This window comes from Montipora capricornis, unplaced genomic scaffold, assembly GCF_036669925.1.
Source record: "Montipora capricornis isolate CH-2021 unplaced genomic scaffold, ASM3666992v2 scaffold_496, whole genome shotgun sequence".
Taxonomy (NCBI): Eukaryota; Metazoa; Cnidaria; class Anthozoa; order Scleractinia; family Acroporidae; genus Montipora; species Montipora capricornis.
Window position 1 is genome coordinate 602829 of NW_027180234.1, and position 24672 is coordinate 627500.

General features: G+C 39.2%; 2 protein-coding genes and 1 pseudogene across 2 annotated transcripts in view; all 3 read right to left on the bottom strand.

The window, feature by feature from the left end:
* Positions 1-3705: 3705 nt before the first annotated feature.
* Positions 3706-5019, bottom strand: LOC138036704 (uncharacterized; annotated as a pseudogene).
* Positions 5020-5585: 566 nt separating this feature from the next.
* LOC138036705 (cytochrome b5 reductase 4-like) lies at positions 5586-24479 on the bottom strand. The gene is made up of 15 exons (XM_068882816.1): positions 24392-24479; positions 23695-23805; positions 22963-23037; positions 22139-22187; positions 20158-20215; positions 19753-19849; positions 17398-17427; positions 15406-15531; positions 14066-14206; positions 13190-13339; positions 12711-12803; positions 10308-10368; positions 10113-10202; positions 8991-9164; positions 5586-7772 (listed from the first exon to the last, which is right to left on the bottom strand). Exons 1-15 carry the CDS (start codon positions 24477-24479, stop codon positions 7718-7720), a joined length of 1398 nt encoding a protein of 465 aa, XP_068738917.1. The 3' UTR covers positions 5586-7717.
* An 18-nt stretch (positions 24480-24497) lies between these two features.
* Positions 24498-24672, bottom strand: part of LOC138036706 (uncharacterized) — a 444-nt gene continuing 269 nt past the window's right edge. Inside the window, exon 1 of the mRNA XM_068882817.1 lies at positions 24498-24672. This exon is cut by the window's right edge and continues 269 nt beyond it. Coding sequence (XP_068738918.1) covers positions 24498-24672 — 175 coding nt within the window.

The window sequence follows — 24672 nt, forward strand, 5'->3', positions numbered from 1 at the left end:
TTTCCTTTTTTTTTTTTTGGATGATAGCAAATGCATCACAATGTTTACAATTATATAAATTAATACCAACATTACACAATTCCAATGCAACTATTTACCTATTCTTGTAATAAAGTTCCTCTCTATTGATAAGCATTTTCCTTCTGTTGATAATTTTTCAGCCAAGGAATCACTTCATGAACCAGCCTCACTGCCTGGGAAATGTACAGCTACCTGCAGACCGAAGTCTGTCCTATCTGCCTTTCAAGAGAAAATAGCTGACAATTCAGGACAAGACTACCCAATCCATGTGAAAAGAGAAGGTGACTTATTCAAGCAAGTGACATTGATCTATAAAAGAGCAAGTATAAATGATCTTAAGAAAAGACCAAATGTCACATTTGCAGCGGGTAACCTAAAAGAATTGGGTTATGATGCTGGAGGACCTACAAGGGAGTTTATGCACTTGGCCATGACAGCATTGCTTGAACAAGAAGTCAGTGGCTGTTTGCTTTTTACTGGAGATGCAGACCATTTGATTCCTGTACATAATTGGGACCTCCTTGATGATGGTGCATTTATAACTGCTGGAAAAGTAGTGGCACATTCAGTTTTGCATGGCGGACAGGGATTTATTGGGATGTCTCCAGCTGTAGTAGCGTACATTGAAACACATGATTTGGACAAAGCCCTTATCAGTACTTGTATTGAAGATGTCCCAGATATCGATGTCAGAGAAACAATATCTTTAATCCTTACATCTACTAAGGATCAGTTGCCAAATTTGAGGATTCAGAACCCTGCTGTTCTGGACCTTCTTGATGATTGTGGAGTGGTTAACCTGCAAGAGGACAACAGACATAAGGCTGTACAGAAGATCTTACTGCAGCAAGTAATTATCAAGAGAAAGAATGAAATCGAAGATATCATGAAAGGCATGGATAGTCTTTCTCTGTTGTCATTCCTAAAGAGTCATCCGTGCATCTCTCCATTGGTGTTTACAAAGAAAACTGAAGCAACCCCCTCAGTTGAAGAAGTTCAAAATTTGATAGTGGCTGAAGACAACACCTCACTTACTGGTAGTCAAGAAAGAGCCTTGGATTTTCTTTAGGCATATGGTGCCAACCTTGGAAGTAGAGCTGAAGGTAATCTTTGTTATCTAACCTAGAGGATATGGGGCAGTTATTCATTTTCAAGTGCACTGACAGTGTAGCATTTGCTGATAAATGTTATCCCACCAAGTGAAGTCGTAATAAATCTGCATCTGTAGATTGTGTCATAGTTTGTGATTCAACATGACAACTGGAACTATTCGCAATTGGCTTTATGATGCTCTATAACACTTTCGGGCATTTTAACAGGAAAGTTTTGGCAACTTATGCCTTAAGGATATGATTGGGAAAAATGCATTTCATTGCAAAAGTACACAAAATTATAAAATAAACTTGTTTGATGAAAAAAGATCTGTTTTTCTCTTACATTTTGAAAACTTTAATTTATGAAAAGTGTTGAATAATGCTGTTCTGTTAAATTAAATTCATGGAAACAGATTTTGTCCAGAAGCACTAACCCCACTGCAGGAATTTATTCATTTCTGTACTGGGACACCTTACATCTCATCCTATCTTGGAGAGAGAAAGATTTCTGTTGGCTTTGCAAGAGATCCAAGGGCTATTTATCCCAAAGCAAACACTTGCTTCTGGAAGCTACAGCTGCCTACTTGTTATACCTCTTTCCCTGCATTCACAGAATCATTTGACAAATGTATTGAAATTGAAGGGCGGGGGTTTCTGATTGCTTAGATCTTGGTGCAAGTCATGAGTGGATTGTTACAGCACCAGAGATTGTTATAGTTTATCCAACAAGATTACATCGATTTCATGCGTTAAACTTTGCATATCACAAATAGTTGTTGTTAAAAAGTAGCGATAGAGACAGATTGGACAGGAGCAGTGATATCAATTCTGAACTGCAATTTCAAGGATAACTACTGCATTACTTTGCCATGAAAATGTTATGTTTTCACAATGTTATTTAAGAGAGAAGCTGGATCTGGTTTGGCTTAATTAACATTTGTACTTGAGTTTAAGGTAAGGTTATAAAATTACTATGGTTTCTTTCAGTTACAAAATTTAAAATAATTCTTATTGTTGATAGCAAGTAAAGGAACCCCCCCAATGCATGGAGGTTGTTACGTCCAGGTGTGAACGATCTTTCAAAACACATTGCAAACTCTTACACTTTGTTGATGTTATACAATTTTATGTGAAGTTTGTACACCTACTACAGCTCGTAAGATGTCTGATTCACATATATAGTAAATATACTTAATTAAAAAGGAGTTCATTTGGAGTCTGGTTCAGTTTTTTTGTTGTAAGTGAGTAAATTATTCACCGTGACTCTCTACTGATACCTAATTAGAGTGAAAATCAAAGTCACAATGAATTTGAACAGACCCAAGACTATTTTTCAAGGACCAATACCATTTTTCCAAGGACTTGTTTCCCTCAGAATGCAATCCTGAAACATATGTTTAGCACAAGAGAAAGCAGTACGAATACTAAATAGGATCACCCACCTAGCGAGATTCACTTTCACACTTTTTGTGTTAATCAACCATTGTTCACTTACCATGAGTAAGTGAGTAGATGTAAGGTAATATGGGCATCATGTGTGTTTCAAGTGTGACCATCTGTCACTCTTCATCTGGTCAAAAATGGAGAAATTTGGTTCTTGGCAAAGAAGGCCCGGAGCCTAGACTGTTTCCATGCCAACATCATAGGAGGTATCATATCTGTAGATTACTGTTGACAAGTTTGTATGACTTCAGTGAAATATTTCTAGAGATATCCGTGCTTTTGTGTTTTGTGACTCCATTTTTTAAGTGAAAACATGAATGCGCCATTCTTTACTCTCTTTTAAGGGCCTTTGGAATAGATGGTTTTCACTCACGTGACTTGGCGCCATATTGGTGTACCAAACAATACAAAATGTGTTCATGGAATATGCATAAAAATAGAGTTTGGTTCCCAGAGGAGAGAACGTTCTATTGTTCTTGTGCACCAACGTGGCCGTTGTGACGTCACTTGAAAATGATCTATAAGCAAACATAATATTTTTTATTTCATAGGCACTTAACGTGGGATACAGTTTCATACTGGGCAAGAAAAAAGACATTTTTTTGCCACTTAACTGGGCCTCCCTTCACAGTAGTCAAGTTGAATTTGCGGCTAATTATATTTAGAAAATAGATGCTAGCATGCATCCTCAGAAAGGTCAAAGTGTACAAAAGTCAAAATTATGAAATATGTTCCACTATTGATAACGAGCCACATTAGCATGAAAAACAAACCTTGCATTTTGTTACCTTTTTTCTGCACATTGTGCACTAAAAACTGCACTTCTCTCAGCCAATTATAATCATCGAAACAAACAGTACATGTACAGAGTAGGGATTTGCATCTTTCAGGTGTAGAGTCGAGTAATTTTAACCGTGCAGATTACTTCAGTAAGTTGTCAGCTAAAGGGTGACTGCTTCAGGTATTGCTACCATAATGAACAGTTGCATTTTCATGTCAGCCTTTCGAAAAAGTCTAGAGCATCCATATAGATGTCGACTCCAAATGCTTGTGACTCTCTCAAGGGATTGATGGTTGACTTGAGTTGCTGAAGCACATCTGAGGAAAATGGGCTCTGGATATCATTAACTTCTACAGCCCCATGCTCTTAAAGAGGTACTGGTCCTTCCGGGTCAACACCGTAAAGGTCTATATTAGGTTGCAGCTCTGCCTCTGTTTCTGCCATTGTGATGTCGGCATTGTTGCGTGCAGCAGAACCATTGACCCACATTCTCACTGGGGTCCAGTTGTTTTCAGTGCGAACAGGCCTCAGATTTGAAGCGGCTTTAAATTCATTTAATGCAAAGTTTATTCTGGGCGTGAAAACGTAATGTAAAAGAAAAAGATGAATGGGATCGTTAACATTGAGGTATCCATTGTCTTCCAGAGAGTAGAAAACGCAATAAAACAGAAAAGTCACGCATCGAAACACCTCACGCCAAAGTCTTTCAATTCTTTGGTTCCTTGTTGAAGGTCCTGCTATAAAGCTACCTCTGTTGTCTCCTCTTACTTTGGTAATGTATTGAGCAACACCAATGTTTTCCCCACCGTGATCACCACGGACACGAGAGGGCCATCCAAATTCTCGTGTTCCTTCGAGGAACAAGTTCAAAACAGTAACTGAGTAATTGTTGGTGGCACAGTTCAAATATATTATCATGCGAGAAAAGCCATCGATACATCCATGAACAACGTACCCCCAACGAATAAGAGAGTGATGGCCATCGATGTGCCACAGCGAATTAGGCCACGGTACGCTATAAACTCGCCTTGTTATCACACATGCCCAGCGAAGAGCAGTGTTTTCTGGGTGTACTCTCGTTAAGCTTGCCCTGACGCGGTCACGCTGAAGTCGAAGTCCAAGAGATCTTAGGTGCCCGATGATATATGACTACCCTGTGGTAGATCCATGGCGTGAGATATAATCTTCGATTATATGATCTAGTTCTGCGTCTGTCATGTCAGAAAATTTGGAAAGACCTTCCATGCCATACTCCTTTACACGTCTGTTGATTGTCCAACGAGAAACATTTAGCATTTTCGCAATGTCAGACCACGTAAAACCAATCCCCCTCAGTTCTTCAAGAACAATTGGTGGTATATTGAAGAAGGGCCTCCCACGCCCATTGCTCGAAGTGGATGGTATTCCCAAATCTACTGCACTTGTTGTCCTTCTTCCAATATCGACAACTTGCTGCCACAAATGTTGATGAATCTCGCCAAAACATTCGCAAAGTTCTAGAAACAAAGACTGCTGTTCGTCGGCGCTATCCGCAATATGACGAATGACGGACAGAGCTAGCTCAACACCATTAAATGCATTGGCGGCAATGGGATACGTGGTTTCATCGATGGCTAGCTCACATTTATCAAGTAAATTAAGCAAACAGGACGCACGACTTTCCCAATCGATCTCCGCCATTTTGCAACAGCATAAGTAACCAAGCCTTTCAGACAGCTCAATCCTAATATGGAGATATCGGTCACGTGTGGGATCGAATGGATATTGAGGGGAATTATCAAATGAATATTGAGGTCAGGTTATCGAATGGATACTGATGTAAATTATCGAATGAATATTGTTATGATATCGAATGGATATTGTAGTAAATTATCGAATGGGTGAGAGAAAATTATCGCACGAATATTGAGGTACATTATCGAATGGACCTGACCGTAAATTATCGAATGGATATTGGGGTGAATTATCGAATGAATATTGAAGTAAATTATCAAATGGATACTTATGTAAATTATTGAATGAATATTGATTATCGAATGGCTATTGTAGTGACTTATCGAATAGATATTGAAGGAAATAATTCAGCAAATACTTAAAAGAATTTGTTGAATTTTGCTACATGTGTATCAAATATATATGCCACAAAAACGAATCTATAGCGGTTTTATTTCTAATATGTATGATATATTGAACGTATATAAGCCCTGTCGAATTTTGCTACATTTCGGCAACCATAAAAGGCAGCTAGAAGGCAACATAGTTTTTTTACAGCGGATTTAAGGTATTAAGATCTGAGCACGTATTTCAAAACGGTTAGTCTTTCTTTCGTTAGCTAAAATCTTCGGAACTCAGACTTCCTCATCCCCAGGTTCAACACAGTACACCACGGCAAACACTCTTTTTAGCGACTTCGAACCATATTTTACGGTCTAAACTGTGTAACAAGGACTGGGCCCAAGCCTCATAAACCGCTTTTGAAACACGTATTGGAAAAAAGGACCTTTCCAGCCTTATTGAGCTACATATGGTGGCGTTTTGCCAAGAAATGCAAGTGATACCAAAATCCCAAAATTTACCCGCCTCTTTCATAAGTACGCAAGTCTCCCTCAAGGGGATGGCGTAAATAAGCATTCCTTGCCTACTCTTATGCAGTGACCATTCATACCCTCATTTCACGTCTGCAGTTAATATTTGCACTGCATTTACTTGAGCACCTGACTGCTGGACTAGAACTATCGACTCATCTCCTGCATTGCCCGCATGTAATAAAGTATTTTTGCACTTGTGAAGGATATCTTTAACTGGATATTTGGTATCAGCAGGAGCCAACAAACAGGAGCGTAGATTTTAAACACATTTTTCACCGTGTTTTCTCAGCTCAAGTTTGTACGGGGACGTCGGAGCGGCCGGTTTATTTTCATCCTAGCCTCATATGGTAACTCATCATGTGCTTGTGCTTTTCACTTAAGTTAAGCCCTGTTTACCTGGGTTTTCGACTTGGGGTGGGTGACCACCTAGTCTGGCTAATCACAAAGAAAATCAGGGTGCACAACTGTAGATTTCCAAATTCCATTCTGTTCTTTCAATAGCATCACTTTTTTTGGAAATAACCGACAAGCTAACTGTTAACATCCAAAGTGAATACTTTCTTTCGGTCCGCGACTTGTTTTAGATAGATTTACCGTGAAACCGAAGACTTCAACAACAAATTATTACCCTTGGGAAAAGTCTTTTCTGTGGTCCGTAACCTATTTAGAAACTCCGGTCTAAAAAAAATGTCACTTGGTCTTAACTAAGTGCCGTGACAGCGATATAGTAAGGGAGCGGCAAGCAATTGGTATTTGGAAAGTAGTTGAAGTTTGTTCTTCCGCCTCCATATAAAAGAAACAACAGAATAAATAGAATTTGGTGTGTTGCCTGCCAAACGACAGTAAAGACGCATTCTCACTAAAAGCAGCTGAAGTTTGTTTCTGCGCCTCCATATAGAAGAAATAATAGAATAAATAGAATTTGGGGTGTTGCCTACCAAACGGCAGTAAAGACGCATCCTCACTAGCCCACGATAGGGAGCAGGGCTCCCACCAGTGTGGCCCTGGTTCGATTCCAAGACTTGACGTCACACCAGGGTTGGTTCTCTACTCTGCTCCAAGAGGTTCTCCTCTGGCCTGGCAATCCGGTCACTTCCGCTCACCTCAAAAACCAATGCTCGATTTGATTTCTATGTACATGCAGTGTCCCCAATTAGTGTCTCAGCTCAACAAGTCTTGACTCTTAAATAAAGTTCATTATCATTATTTTTACCAGAATAAGAAAAAAAGGAACCGTCGAATAGGAATAAAGTAAAAAAAGTAAAGTAAAGTAACCATATTTAACGTCGATAACTCGTAAAAGTAATTCAACTGACAAACTTGAGGTCGACAGTGCGCTCATTTTACTCCCCCCTCTCCATCAGTGCTCCGTTTTACGGGTATTTAAAGCTACTTAGCTACACGGAAAGGAAAGGAGTCGAAACAAGGATGCGAGATCGGGGAATCGAACTCAGGACCTCTTGCATCAAGGCCGCGCACTAACAGACTGCGCCATCCTTGCTCCATGCTCCTTGCTCCATGCTCCTTGCTCTCTGTGGCTTGATAACATTGCAAACATACTGTCCTACAGTGCAAAATAATAGCGCCTTTTGCTCTAACTTCTCGCCCATTTGACTTCATTTACGTCCTATTTTTCGCGAAGTTGGTATCACCTTCCCAAACTGTTTAAGACCACAAATGTTGACAAGAGAGTTGCTCCTGATTGAGATAAGCACCAACCAAGTCCAACGAAGAAACGCATTGACTCAAAGACAGCGCTATTACAACCCTTCCTTGAGGTAAACCAGTGATCAACCCAGAAATGCATGGATCATGTTTTCTGCATAACTAAGATCTTTAAGCGTGCTGAAAATAAAAAGAACACCAAGTTTAATGTTGGACGCAAGAGAAATTGTTCCCTTTCAACAACCACTGGTTCCATTTCAAAGCGCGCCCTCGTAAATATTTGAGTGATGGTCAATACGAGAAGAAATTATTGTGTCACTAACAAATTCAGATGAAAGAAATTGCCCATTACTTGGGTCGCTTTTTTGAAAAAAAAAAGCGCCTAAGACCTGTGGATGAAAGGATTTGCTATCAAGATTTGCGATTTCTCTTTGCTTTGCGCTTTCGGTAATACCGCTTTAACGCTTTCCAGATTTGGTCGTTTTAAACTAAATACGCTCTGCTAAAATTTGCGGACTCTAACGATATCTATTGTGGTTTTACATGTCATTTTTGTTTGCAGTTTTCAGTAATTCCCTTGACTCCTCCCTTCCCCCCAAATTCATTCATTTCAAAATGCGTTCTCGGGATCGACTTCTGGCCTCGACAACTTATGTGGGTGGACTTCGTTGACTCTGTACTCTGCTCTAAGGCGTCTTTCTGCGAGCCCTGCCGTTTTCCTATCTTTTCAAAAAAAACAACATTTGGTTCTATCTGCTTTACTTTGACTGGAAGAATGAATAAGTTGCGTTCTGAAGAAACTGTGGTGCTGCGTTGGCTGGGAGTGAAGCAAGGGCAAGTGGTTTTATCCAACGAGCTGAAAACGGTAAATGAAACAATGGAAGAATGCTAACAAAAGCTTTCTCGCAGTGGTTCATTTAACCTTATTATATGGACGAGTGTTTTACTGGGAACTAAATACTCGTAGAATCAATACGACCACTACATCCGGGCGTATTTTTCGTATGTAACACAACTAGTCATATTTAGCAACGACGTCACGATTTCCGCCTTTTTGGTTTGTATTTATACCCAGTATTTGCATTAACGCCTGCTTTTCAATCCTACCATGTATATTTATTGTTCATATAAAAAAAAAACGGTAGCTTGTTCTCGTGGCAAGAACAGTATCTTGTTCCTGCCATTCAAACATCAAATTTATGTTATTCTTCTCACCACCATGTAATATCCTCTCTTTATCAACTCGTTAACTACTAAATTTCCTATAACTTGCCTTGATTTGCCGTCTCCCCGATTCTAACTGTAATAGAGCACTTGGCCATAGAAGTTCAACGCATTAATGATTCAGAAGTAATTATTGTCATTATCATGGAAAACTCGTAAATGATGTTCTCTCACCTTACGATGTGATGGGTAAAGGGATCAGGACCACATATACAAATCAACAATTCGCGTTCGTGGCCGGCACTAGGGGGAGGGGGTAAAATTTCTAACAGCATTTCCAAAGAAACACGGCCTTCATAACCATCCCACTCGGGAGTGGGTTGGGACACTGTGTAATAGACTTGAAATCTGAGGAAAAAAAAAATATATATATATATTCATGTAGTCAAGAGCTAAAAACACCTTTTACAACATTTTATGTAATCTCAATAATCATAGAAAGCAATGGGCTCATGCTGTTAGCTGTGCATATATAGAATGATGTAGCAATTGGTACAACTCAAGAAGTTAGGTTACAGTGGCTCTTGGCTACTTCCGCTTCTCTCGAGCACTACAATATTAAACACTTAATGACTGGTCCCGAGGGAAACAGTTCATTTTGTTTCCCGAGAATCTCAATGTTTCCCTCGGCTGCGCCTTAACTGTTTCCCGAGGGACTTAACTGTTTCCCGAGGGACCAGTCATTAAGTGATTTGTTATATTGCAAAACAAATGGGTCAAACATTTTGAAAAAAGCGCTCAGATTCCAGCGACAACATAAGGCCACCTTCAACTGCACGCTCTTATCACGTGCAACAGCGGTCAACATTTCGCGGGTAACAGTGAAGTGTTCCCCGTTTGACGTCATAGTTTTCGCACTGTTGCCCGCTCATGGCATTTGGCGGTAAACAGTTTCATTGTGAAATGTCATGTGACCATCAACTAGCCAATAAATGGGCGCGCTGTAGCGGGAAAAACTCCAGCTATATAACAATTCTGCTTACATCACAACTCTATGTTCGCGCGCTAAAGATTGAAGCAATGGTTAGTTGAGAAATAAGATACTTCATTGCCAAGAACATTTACATCTCTCAGGTTGTATGAGATTGGCTAATATACAGCCAGCCATATTCCAAAGCACTGTCCACTTGAAGAGCATATAGTATCTCTAATAAATCTCTCTAGGTTGGAGTAAATTCAGGTCTCCAGGGCATTTTGGTCCGAAACATTTAAACGGCTTAAAATTTCAGACAGTTGTTTGAACTTTTCTTTTTTGTTTTACCACCATTTATGTGGTTAAAAGTAGAGGAGTCTCACCTTTGACTTGCCGTTTCAACCATTTCATTTAACTGCTGTTTCCATAGAATATCTTTCTCCTGATTGTTAGCAAACAAGAGCTTTACTGACCTGGAAGAACAATGTTAATATTCAATGATATAATCATTGCGAAATTAGTTTTAAATTTTTGAAACGTTAAACGAGAAAGGAAATAAATTTCATGCAATTGCTTACGTTTCTGTCGATGAGCTTTCCAATACTGCACGCCGAATAAGTCTTATCATTGGTGTCAATCCTGGAAAGAATTTTTTGAAAGAAATGATTTCAGCTGAAGGGAGTACTCACTAATGTCATAATTTTGGGTCAAAGCCACGTAAAAGCAATAATTTAGCTTGATTTAGTTCACACACTTCTGTCATCCCTAACAAAATTTCAAATGAATCGTAGAAAAATGACCAAGTTTCAGTTCTTTTTTATCCTCTATCCTCTAAATCCTCAGTTGTTGGCAATAAAGGAACACTTTTAGCTCGCTAACGGGACTGTTGCTAACGAAACTCCCATATGAAAAGGACGGGGGCACTCGTTGGAAATTTTGAAAAGAAACCCTAAGAGGTACCAAGATGAAGTCATCTGGGCGTGGAATGAATTTTTTTCACCCCTAAGGGGTACCAATTCATGGCCGGTTTTAATTGGACAAAATTAAAAATTAGTTAATTGTCAAATGTCTCCTGTCATAATTTTTCGGCTCAAAAGAGTACCGCCAAAGCTCCCGCTGTGGACCTTTTGAGACTGAACACCCTAAGAGGTACCAAAACCGCTTTTTTAACCCCTAAAAGTACGACAAGCACCCCCTTCCTTTTTATATGGAAGTTCCAGGATTAATTCTGGCCCTCTATGTACATACGTACACATTGTTAAACGATAAAAAATGTAGCTACGATTATTTCATTGAATTCTAAATGCCTTGCTGGATAACGACGATTATAGATAAAATCATTTAAGCAAATTGCTTCGCCTCACAAGTTGTGGTCCTTTTAGTGTTACGTTCTTTTGAATAGGTTAGTGTTTTCATTTCACTTTTCCTGCCAGTTTTAAAGCAACATTGCTAATTGACTCTTAAGGCCTGGCCAAACGCTTGCAACATTTCAACGCAACATCTTGCAACACTGTTGCATGATGTTGCGACATATGTTGAATGGACTGGCCAAACGCACGCAACATATCGCAACAGGGTGGCCAAACGAAAGCAACATGTTGTGCCCAACAATGCTGCAAGATGTTGCGTTGAAATGTTGCGAGCGTTTGCCCAGGCCTTTAGAAGAAACTAGCTCCTAACAAGGCTCTGTTTGTTCTTTGGTAGTTGCAATCAGAATGTGTCTTCTCATAAGGTCATGAATTTGGTTTGGAACAGGTGTTCGAGAAAGGTGTTTGGTACGCTAGGCAAACTAAGTTTTTCATTAGAAATGTTTTAAATTGGTTTTTGGTACCACTAACGGTTATTTGTGTTTCACTCAGTGGTGTTTTTATCCAAGCGAGCTCTTTTACTATATTTTTGGAACCAACTTATTTTCATTTCTCCTCTTCCCTTTTTGACTTGCTCTCGCAGTTCCAGATCGGATTCATGACAACAGCGGTCTCTTTTGAGTTCTCAACAAGTGTTTTTTAATCTATATTCTAATATTTCAAAGCAATCAAAAATAGCACACATAATCGTATTATTGTTCTGATCTTCCTGGAACACGTATGCCAGATAAATTCGTGGAAAAGACAGGGCTTATACTCGCCCTTTTCTTCTCTTGTATATTGTTTAATTAATGTAATCAAGCGCAGGCGTAGTGCGTCTGGCAGGCGTCATTTTGACTTGTGATTGGCACTTTATTGATCAGTCAGACTAAAAACATATAAAAAGGACTGTATATCTCACAAATAGTATCGGAGCAAGAATAGTTGAGCGAGATCTGTAAAGATGGACCCGAGAACGCCAACTAAAGAATTCAAACAGCAGGATTGTCGAGGAGTCTTTCTTCCCCCATAGATTTCCTTTAACAATATAATGTAAATACAAAGACGTTCTTTGTGTCAAGAGTAAGATCCTACGAGCGGAACTCAACTGCTGCTGATATCAATGTTTATGCCACATATGCCTGCAACTGGATGTTGCCTAATCGGTTGTTCTTTGGTTTATACCCACTGCACAAGCGCATTCACAAGCAACATACACAGGCGTATAAATTTGTGGTCAAGCCCGGCTTCACTCAAACATAAGATACCCATGATGAAAATGCTGCACGGTTTGCGTGTTGCTCTTGCTCATGCTTGCATCGCAAATCAGCCCTTAAGCCTCAGTTCCAAAGATGTTCCTGGACCACAAGTTCGACTGCAGCTGGCGGACTAATTAATTGATTAGCTTTAAGCGCTCTTGTGCTTGAGTCGCTAATGAAACCAGGCTTGACTGGCCGGCTGACTGATTGACTGACGTAGAACGATGGTGAATGATTGGTTAAATCAATTGACGGTGGATTGATTGATCCATCGATCGACCACCCACCTTTTTCAACCTGATCGAATAAGCATACAGTAAATTGGCTGTATCATTTTGTTTACTTTCTCTTAAGGCTGAATTGCTTGCCTACAAACCTGTTCCTCCAGCAATGAGAATTATGTCTCTCGCTTCAATAAGCCGGGATTCCTTAAAATCTCCAGAATAATCGCTTATTTGAAGAATGTCCCCTGCAAAATACAGATCAATTATTTTACCCGCATGTCTTTTGTCGAGAATCACTGGGAAAAACGAAAAGCACTTTTACGCGGACAAAACAGCTTACATTGTAATGAAGTCAAAAGTGCTAAATAAAGGCAAAACAGAAATTAGCACAGGATCGTCTTCTTTGATAAATCAGCACTGTATTATGATTTACTTACTCAGCCAAATTCTTTTTCGAGAAACAGACAACTGATCACGTGAAACAGCAAAGACCTCTTTCAAATATGATACAGATTCAATCATTAAAAATCATTAAAGCAGTATATAAGAATGCCAATCAGACCACGGAACGCCTGCTTCAGAAAAACGCCCTACATATGGCCTGAGCAGAAAAAAACTGTACTAAACTAACCTACGTCTATTGCAGATAAGGTGGGCGTAAGAGTTCCATCAGGGTAGATCTTGATCATCAGATAAAAGCACCGGCCATCGTGTTCTCTTTCATCCACACTGATTCTTAGTGAAGGTAGAACGACAGTATAAGGTCGGCTTATCTTCATGCCTGACAAAGAAACAATAAGTAATCTGTTATCATCTTAAAGTAGCAATGGCATGTGACTTTAAGGTTTGTTTCAGGTTTCCCAGTCATTCACCCTTACATGTCTTTGAATCACGTTGAGTAATCTCTGTTAATTTTATGTAGAAATAATGGAGAACTTTGAAGAACGAATATATAGGAAAGACATAAATGAAGTCTCTTAAATGTCTACATCCTCCACGGGTTTATTACAACTCACAAACTAGCTCCGAGTTGGCTTAATAGCTCAATCGGTAGGGCTGGGACTGTGCTGCACCGATATCGCCGACGTCATGGATTCATACATGTAACTCGCTCAAGCTAAACTTTTCACCTACTTCTTATGTGTTGGTGATAACTGCAATGATAAAAATCTTAACATGCAAACGAGAATTTTGGGAAATACATTGGTAAACCGCAATTTTCATGGCCATTCCATTTCCGGAATACGTGTTCTTTTGGAGAACAATATTTCAGTTGTTTAATGAATCCCAAGCGGGGATATAAATAAACATACTATTTCCGAAATAATTTAGTTATCTGCTACTACTAATACTACTCAAAATAACGTTTTTCTTTAGCTCATATGCGGTCTTTCCTGGACATAGCACTGTTCCTTGCGCTGTCACGATGAGCGATCGAATAGGGAAATATGTCATGATAAGTTACATGTATTACACCGCCAAATAGACTTCGTCCATTTCTACTAACCTTCAACATCCCTATGTAAGTGTATATGGTGTCCAATTGGAACTCTCATAACAATCCCATCAGGCAGTTCACAACAAAACAGCTTACAGTTGTGCGTAACGGCTTCTACTGAAACCACTCTGCAATCCCACAATCTTGACTCTGTTCAATAAAAAGGAAAAAGAATAAATATATACGTATTAAACATTACAAACAAGAAATCACGGTTCACCACACACGATTTCCTCAACAAAGTCCCAAACTGCTAAAACGACCTCACGTGCGCAAGTTTTCTGAAAATTTTAATTTTCATGATTTCTCTTGTTAAGCGCCTGCTTTGCTGGGTACATCGTGACGAAATATTCTTGGGATACCTTCAACAATGCACGCAAAAACCACGTCATTTTGAAGTAAAGCTTCTCTTTTATTTAAATTCTTCTCATGGCGGCCTTTCAAGTGCCCCCCTCCCCCAACCCAAAGAAATGTTCACGCCAACTGCAGCTTTTCAGAATGTTTCCGGATTTCAAATCAACATTGTAAGAGGGGAGGGGTGGAGAAGGCATATGACTACTAGTCCTCCAATATGGCGAATAAAAATGTAATTTGACTAGCATTTTTGGCAAAAAGTAATAAATTAAGAGTTCAAACCTTACTGACTGTAAGCAGACGGTTCGAATTATTTCGCTTCTTGTTTGAATGTATACAAACAGATAGTCGACTATGATGTTAAGACAAATCATTTCATTGGTGTATTAGTTGATTCACTCCATAGTCATGTACTAAAGCCAGCCAATCAGTGTTGCTGTTTTATTGTATTGATGCCCGCTGTTTTACGAAAGTTTGCGAGATTTTCATTAAACCGCATGGCCGCAAACAGTGCAAAGCAGCCAAAACTTCTGGCCTTTTTTAAACCAGCCGAGTCGGGAAAGTCTCCCGACTCGTCTGATTCGAAACCAACCGACTCGGAAACCAGTCAAGTCCAAGGAAGTAACAAGGACAGTAAGACAGCTCCGGTAAAACGGAAGCTGAAGCGGGAATGGTTTAAGGAATTTCCCTGGCTTTGTCATGACTCGAACAGAAACACTTTATTTTGTGACTACTGCATCGATGCAGGGAGGGAGAATGTTTTTACCAAAAGGTAAATCGGCTCTTTTTCCAAAAAAGGATGATATTGTTAAACATCAGACGAGCACAGATCACAAGTTTGCCGTGACGGCACATAACAGTAAAGACGCTCGGCTATTGGTCAGTGGCTGAATTTCAAAATGGCTAAATCTATTGGCTAAAGGCTCTAAAACCCTAGATCTATCCCTGGTCTGGCTTTCCATAGATTGTGATCAATATCTTTAAAAACACCCTACCTCTATCTTTATGCAACTTGAGTGAATTATTGCCAAGTAACCCCTGTCCCAAGTCTGTCCATTTCACTCCGGAGGTTTCTTTCGTTAAAAGAACGTCTGCTTTTCCAGTGGCTCCAGACATGCGCACTGTGGAAACAACAAAAATATTAACAGGATTAGCGCTAATTAAGAACAAACCCAGCATGTCATTGCCTAACTTTGAACAAGTATCAAAGGGCTGGAAACTTCTGTAAGACTTTGGTGTCCTGTGTAACCACCACCTGTCTGGGTGCTCAATGTTCCAACCACCGAACAAAAAAAAAATCTCTTGCTGACACATTTATGACAACGGATAACGTAGTGCAAAATACACATTGTACTCAGATCTTCTAATCTGATTTCGTATACCAAAGAACGTACAGTTACTTCTGGAATTGCGCAAAACCAAGAGATTATAAAGGTAAGAGAAGTAATCCCTCCTACTGGCCCTATTCCCATCGTAATCCCTCTTAGGTTATTTTTAGATGATATCAATTTTCTCGCGGATAATGTTACCGCGCGCGTTACGTGGAAGTTTCGTGGATAAAGTGCAGCAAATTTTTGTACGATGTCATTCTCCGTTTTCAAAATTGAGTTTCATGGCCTGATAAAATTCATTGTCTGCAAGATACAGGTTTCAAACATACATCCTTGGAATTGCTTAACTGTCTAGTTTACAATGATACCAATTTGAAGAATTTCCAATCTATCAAACCGTGTTAAATAATTTTGTCAGACGCAGATATGTTTACTTTGGTTGCATTGCGTTACTTGTCCATTTTAGTGCGCACTTTCTCATCGTCTACAAAATTCTGTCGCTTACAAAACTCGTCCCCGTCAAGATACAGTTTGCAATCATATATCATGGAAATCGGTTAACTGTATAATTCACTCTGATACCAATTTTACGTTTGTCTAATGTAGGAAACCGTGTGAAATAATTTGTAAGAGGGAGCTATATTTTACGCCTGCGTTGCAAATTGACTTCAATCCTATCTTACGGTTTTAAAAATTTTTATCGTGCGCTCAATTAAAATTTCCCTGTCACGTGTGGTACTGTTTGAAAGCGTTAGCCGTCTAATTTATGAATGTCATAGAATTAAGTCACCATAGTTTAAGTCCGCTCAGAAAATCGAGAACGCGTTGACCAAGTCAGGAATATTTTACTTGGTGACTGTAGTCCGCGATATTTCATTGTGTACAAAATTCTGTCGCCTATAAAACTCGTAACTTTCAAGATACAAGATGCAAAGATATATCATTCAAATCGCTTAACTGTGTTGTTTACAGTGACACCAATTTCAACACTGTCCAATGTACGAAACCAAGTTTAATAATTTTGAAAGATGCAGGTATATTTAACATGCGTGCTTTGCAAATTGACTTCCATGCGATACCACTTGTTCATAGATTTTTATCGCACTGTCTGTTCAAGTTTCCTTTCATGTCTGATATCTGTCTAATTTATGAATATCTAAGAATTAAGTCGTCAGATTTTAATCCCCGCGAAGAAAGTCAAGAACGCGTTAACCAAGTCAGCGATATATTACTTGTTGATTGTAGTCTACGAATTGCCAATGTTTACTCAATTCTGTCGCTTATAAAACTCGATCCTTTCAAGATACAGGTTTCAAACATCTATAACTGAAATCGCTTAATTGTCTAGTTTTCAATGATACCACAGTCAAGGTTGTGCCATATACGGAACCGTGTTAAATCCTTTTTTAAGGAGAGAGTTATATTTAACATACGTGCTTTGCAAATTCATTTGAATCCGCCTCGTCACTGTATTGCAGTCAACTGCACTTGTTGCCTCGACCTTTTGCTTGCAACATGCAGCACCCTTTATTCCAGCAAAATTGACCACAATGTATTGGAATAATCAAAACAGTAAAAAAAGTTCACGTCCAATGGTTTACAGTAAATACAACCCTATAATAACGATATTTGTAGCAGCCTTTTCATTGTACACACCTTGTTGACAAGTAACGACATTACTGAGTACTGCAACAACAAATATTTGATTTAAAAAAAGCATTAGTTGCATAAGAGAAAGATAAATATGATTTCCCAGTAAAGTGTTGGTCCTGAGAGGGATAGTTTTGCTGTCTAACCGATACAGCAAACATAAAGGTGTAATAGTATATATGACTAGAAAGTAACCTAATTTGCATTCACTTTCAACACACATTTATATAAGCGACTACAAAACTAGTTTCGTTCACAAGATCTCTTCAGTTAGTCGTCATATTTGTTTTGCATATGAAACTACTTCATGTAACAATGCATGAAAACACGTAACGAAATAATAAAACAAAACATATGATACCATAGTTAACACTTAGCAATTGTTACATTCATTTAACAATTGTTAAGTGTTTTATTATTTCGTTACGTGTTTTCATGCATTGTTACATGAAGTAGTTTCATATGCAAAACAAATATGGCAACCAACTGTCGAGATCTTGTGGACGAAACTAGTTTTGTAGTCGCGTATATAAATGTGTGTTGAAAGTGAATGCAAATTAGTTTATTGGTATCTGCTAATGAAATTTCACAGGAAGGTGTAATAATCCTTGGGAAAACACATACAGTATTTCTTCTCATTTCCGTTAACAAAAAGAGTTGATCAATGGTTTCAAATGCAAATACATTATTACCCTCACAAAAAAGACCAAGAAAAGAAAATAATTATATAATAATTTTACATAAAATAGAGTTCAATATCCAGTTCCAAAAATAGTCAGTTCCACTCTTACAACACGATTACAATATTGTTATTCCTTTGCTTTCAGTTTTTCCACACAGGTCAGGAACTGTGGTGCCATTTTGGCATACACTTTCTGTGATAATGATGATGAACTTTATTTAAGTTGTAATGGCAACTTCTGGGCTTAAACCAAACAATGTAATGGAGACAACAATGTAATGATAACTTCTCTGCTTTAATAGAAACGACCTAAAATAGCTTCAACTAAATATTCCGGCGACTGAATAGCTTGAAAAAAATCTACGTCTTTTTGTCCACGCCATCCTCCCGTTTTCACATCATTGCCTAATTCAAATTAACTGGTGTCCAGTCCTTACATGATGCAGGTCTTAATTCTCGCGCGATTGTCAAACAAAACTTTATAAGGAATGAACAAGAGACTCTAAATATGTCAATAGCTTTAAGAAAAAATGCCCAAAACATCCCCGCCCATGACGTGAACCGGGGGAAAACGTTACCCATTTTCTTCATGATGCGCCTCCAGTAAGGCCAGCTTTCCAACGGGACGGACACATGTTCTTAACTTTGTGAGGACTTCCGCGGAATGGATGAGGACGTCCGCACTAGCAACAGGGGCCACGACTCGTAGACGTCACTGTCCTCTGGGTGCATTATTACCTACGACAAGGACGAGATCTCCGCAGCAAAGGTTGCGTTGTATGCTACGCCACTTACTACGTTCAACCAATTGAAGAACGTACTCTCTCCTCCAGCGGCGCCAAAATTGATCAACTAGGAATTGACTGTGGCGCTATCGACGTCGAAGCGACATGTCTCGCTGGACGAACACGCCTCGTGCGATATTATCACTAGCACGTCCATGCAGGTAGTGGTTTGGTGTTAGAGCACTGAGATGGGTTGGGGATGCACTGCTACCTCCATACACGAGCGGACAAGAATTTTAAAGTGACTCGACTTCACTGACTACGGTTAGAAAGACTTCATCAACAGTAAGCACATCCCAAAGGATCACCTTCATTGCACACTTTGTGGACTTGACCAGAGACTCCCATCCTCCCTCAAATCATGGAGCGGCTGGTGGGCTGAAACTCCACTGGACTTCACATCTACTAAGCTCATCGATGACTCGCTCCTGGTCGATCTCGGCTTAAGCATAGCTCAACTTCAACGCCCACGAAATTGGTTCTATTGCTGCTATAGGAATACGCACTGGATTCCCTTGGCGCTCTATTATTCTAGTGCCAGGGTACTAATTGGGGACAATGTAATTGAAATCAACTCAAATTAACGCAAATCAAATCAAACATCGGTTTCTGAGGAGAGGGGAGAATCGCAGTACCTGCAGGAAAACCTCTCAGAGCAGACCACCCAACAAGAGACCAACAAACTGGACCCACATTATGATGCCAAGTCTTGGAATTGAACCTGGCCCATATTGGTGGGAAGCGAGTGCTCTCACCACTGTGCCAGCTGTGCTCCCACTTTGTCTAATGCCTGCCTGCGTAGTGTGATGTTACACAAAATGCCTAGAATTTCGGGTGTTTACACATGTATATAGCCTTTCTATTGTATGAATTAATATTATGTAATTGTCATACCTAAATGAATTTGAAAGCTTTTTATTCCTAAAATGAAAATTGCATTGAAGTCTTTCCCATCTTTCAATTCTAAGATGATATCTTCTAGTCTTAGATCCTGCAAGACAACAATTGTTTAAGAATCCCTGAGACTATGACAATCCATAAAATAACAGTCTGGTCAACATTTTTGCAAACAGTAAGAAAAAATTAAAAGGTCAAATTTCCATGATTAGTTTCACAGGTACACAAATGGACAAGTAAATATCCTTTAAAAATTAAGTATTTAAATGCTTCAGTTTTACTGAACAACTATATAGGCTCAAAATGGTGATGACAGCGAATGGCCAGATTACAAATTATATTTGTAATTTGACCAAGACATTACAATATTATTGTAACGATAAATACTCATTATCATCAAACCTTTTTCTTGGTGTATACTGATATTGTTACAATCTTGTCATTTTGATACCAGTCATACCTGCAATAGTTATAAAAAAAAACTATTAAAGGAGAATAAGGCCTGAACCATAGATAGTAGCCAAATATATTGTTATTATTTATTACACGCCGAGACCCGCAAAACAAGTATAATATTACAGTTCTCTTCCAGAGTTGATTTCTCTTCTTCTACGGGCTTCCCTCTGTCTTTGATAGGCCGCAACCCTTTTAATTCAGTATGATCTTGGGACACGTTCCGTAATAGTTCTCAACTTTCCTCTGTCATGCGCGGAATGCTGCTACACGTCCAGCACGTTGCCACATTTTAGGGTTGTTTTCAAAGTGTCCTTACAGCGAAGTTGAGGACGGCCGACTGGGTGTGATCCAGTTACCAGTTCAGAGTAAGGTAGTTGTCTGGCAGGTCTGTCATCACCCATGCGACAAAGTTGGCCCAACCAGCGAAGACGACTTCTAACTAACCTTATCTCAATATCTTCTACATTAGCGCGCCTGAGAACTTCTTCGTTTCTAACGAAATCGTCCCATTTAATGTTAAGAATGATACGCAGATGGCGCTGCTGTAAAGTACGGAGCTCTCTGACTTGATGTTGGTACACAGTCCATGTTTCACTACCATACATTACAAGCGGCACTAAGTACTGGTTGTATACAGCAAATTTAGTTGGAACAGTGAGGTCATGAGAGTCGAAAACTCTTTTTCCGTAGCCGGCACATGACACTGCATATGAGATGTGAGTTCATTGAGCAATCACTAGTCACGTAGCTGCCTTTAGGTACCTGAAGCGAGTGACATTAGGCAATTTCTTGCCATCTACAAAGAAATCAGCAGCATCGACAATACACATGCATGGTCTCCGTCTTCGTTGTGTTGATGCGCATCCCCATTCGTTTAGCAAGTTGGTTATAGGAAGTTAGTAACGATTGTAGGCCTTCTGGTGTGTCACTGAATACGGCAATATCATCAGAATATTGTACTTCCCTGATAAATTCAGTGAGGACTTTTGTTTTCGCCTTAAGTCTGCGAAGATCAAAAAGCTCGCCATCATAACGGAATCTTATCTGGATGTTACAAGTGTGTTTGACTTTCTTGAAAGCGAGCCAGTGTAGAACCGCAGCATTGATACCGAAAAGAGTCGGTGCTAGTTTCTATCCCTGTTTGACGACACAGTTGTATTCGAAGGCCCGGGTTAGTTCTCCATCAGCAATCACCCTGGCATGAACGTCAGAAAACAGTTTCTTTATGATTGTTATAAACTTCTGAGGGCAGCCCAATTTACCGAAGATTATAAAGAGGAGTTCACGATTGACGGTGTTTATGTACTTAAACGTCAATGAAAAGGCATCAACATGTGAAAAACAATGATTATAACTTATGCCCTGAAAAACGTCTGAATTCGAAGTACCAGAATCTCACCAGCATACACACACATTGTGCTTGTCTTATTTGTAACAATTATAAGCTGCTACAAAGCTAACAACCTATAAACAACAACGCTCTGCCTTGATTTTGAGACAAAACCCGTGCATTTCCATTTAATGATTCACATGCAGCACTGGTGGAGTTTTTGAGATGCTACAAATCCAGTCAGCTCAAGTCAAATCAATTTGCCCGCTTTCTTTTTGTTCCCACTACCAGTCTCCCCCAGGTTTCTGCGCATGTAAAGGGCGAGTTTAACTATCATTGGGCTGCAAAATTACTGATCTTTGCCAAGAAGTATTGTCTGACCTCTGACAGTGTTTTTAGGGTAAAACCATTCAGAGGTGCTTTTGTTGATATTACCAGTTTGAGTTATTTCAAATTACTTATCAATAAGAATTGGAAAATTTATAATAATTTATTATTATAAATCACCAAAAAACAGAAAAATGCCAAGAAGGCAATGATCACAACAATCCAAGAACTACTAGTTTAGTAAAATGTGTAAATGAGATCAATGCTAACTGTGGGTCTGGTGAGCTTGGTGGGGCAACTGGCACAGCAAACCCATTATCTAGCAAAATAAATAAGGAAATACTTTACACTGTATGCACAGCATAAAAAACCATTAAAAGTTATGAAAGCTCAAGAACATACTTCTATTAAAATCCAAATGTAGGTTATGGATAATAATTTATTGGAAGGTTTTGAAATCAAATTGAAGCATGCAGAATACTAATAACGATGATTATATTTTGGGGTTTTGAAGAAAATTGTCCACGCCTTTCAAAAATATAAGAACTCACAATAGTTTAAAAACTGCGGTTATAATAACGTTGTAATTATTATTATTATACATCAGACTCACTATGAAAAAACTGATTGGTCGAGAGCATTCAATCAATTCACAATAGCTTGTGAACGCAATATCTGCTGTAGATATTGCATTTATCATGTCAAGTTCAACGTCTGCCTGGTTACTAAGCCCCTTTCAACAGATGAATGTCTTCTTTCGCCAATTGTTTAAAAAATGTATAATAAAACAATTATTGAATTTGGTTTTCGCATGATATCATGAATTATCAAAACCTCGTGTCTGTGTTATCTGCCTCAGCCTTCGGCTTCAGCAGATAACACAGACCTCGGTTTTGATAATCCATGATATCATGCTAAACCTCATCCAATAATCGTTTATTGTCATCCGCACTATCACCATCTACGTATTTAAGTTAATAAGGTCAATGGAACCTAGCAGAAGTTATCTGCCAGTTCAGGATCCAGCATACGTGTATGCCTAAAAAGCCCAAGGTGATTTTTAGCCCAACATACTACAACGTACTTGTACCTACCTTGTGCACCAGGGACAAATTGACTGTTGTGTGATTTAAGAGATACTGATGAAGAATTTAGGTACCTTCCTGATCCTTTAAAAATGATATCAAAATTAATAAAGATTGGCGACAGTAATGACTAGGCAAGACGGCTGTAGCTGCACTGCAATGGTTTAATGGCTATAACAACTACCGGTACGTTACAAAAATATGGCTGCTGAGCAAGACACAAGGAACATCAAAAAAAACAATAAGCATGTCTGGCTAAAAATGCCTGCTGTTGCAGGCTTTATTCTGTGTTTAATTTGATTTCATTAAAGGGTTCAAGATGTCCATGAAATTAATTCCTTAAATAATAAGATACCGGTTGCAAATAAAATCATCCAAATTTTCTAACGTTTTTAAACCTTCAAAAAACACTTCCCAGTTCAATGCTTTAAAATTGCTTATACTCTTAGCACAACAATGTCAATTTCCTTACTCCATTTACGTGTACTTCAATGATTAATGAGGACATAAAGATTTTAGAGGATGTAGCGGTTGTTAAACCATAGACTTCTAAACCTCCTCCCGTCCCCCCACCTCCATCAGGGTTCTCAGTGGATTTTCCAACAGATGGCAAAATTTCAATAACAAGCGGCTGATAACTCAGCCCAAAGGGCTGGTTACAGGGCCCATAGCAGGGTTTTCAATAAGAATTTCAGTAGTCGGCAAAATCTGAGGAGTAGGTGAAGCATAGACAACATGTACTGTTGGCACACTTTCCAAGGGACAAAGGCACAACCTTGTCGGTGGGTCTAGGGGCATCCTCCCCTGGGAGAATTTTGAAATTTGGGTCTCTTAAAGTACATTTCCTGCATTCTGGAGCAAGAATAAGTGTATTTGAACACAACATTAATATTAAATTTTGGCTTTTTTTTTTATTCAAAGAGAGTAGATGTTATTGAATACTTTAAATGTTTGAAATTCATATTTTGGGTTTTGAAAAGTCATTAAAATAGTGTGGCATAGCCCCCTTTAAGGCTCCTCTGCATTCTGTAAAGCTGCATGCAATGAATATCATCTGACGTGATTTATAGCACATTTTGCAGATGTCATTTTGTCATGCTTCAAATGTAGTCAGCAAATCAGGTAGCTTACACCAAGTACTGGAATACAGGACTGCTGTTTCAAAAATGTTTGTGCTCTGTTCTTTATCAGCGCCTTTGACATGGGCGTTCCTGATACAAGGCTCGTGTTCTATTCAAATGTTTTTTGCGTTATTCACAAACATGGGGTAATTTCCAAGGAAAAGTAGGTGGCAAGTTCACATGCAATAGCTGACGAATTTTGCTGGCCACTGACCCTTATTGAAACCCCTGCCATAGGGCCAAGGCTCTAGGCGGGTCCAAGGACAGGGGTCCCCTGTAAAAGTTTGAAATCTTAGGTTAGCAGAGGTGCAAATGACTGTATCTTAGGGATTGTATTTCTAGTTCATCATCATCATCATCATCATCATCATCATCAATCCAATTTTGATCCGGGTTTATCCCCATAGACAGTGGTGGCCGGATTCACCCAACTTTGGCAGCAATCTCTCTCCATCCCACTCTCCATCTCGCTTGATTCATGGCATCCTTTTTCTCCAATCCAACACTCTTGCTCTCCTTCTCCACTTGCATCTTCCACGTCTTCTTTTGTCGTCCTCGCTTCCTCTTGCCTTTCAATTCAAACTCCAACGCTTTTCTC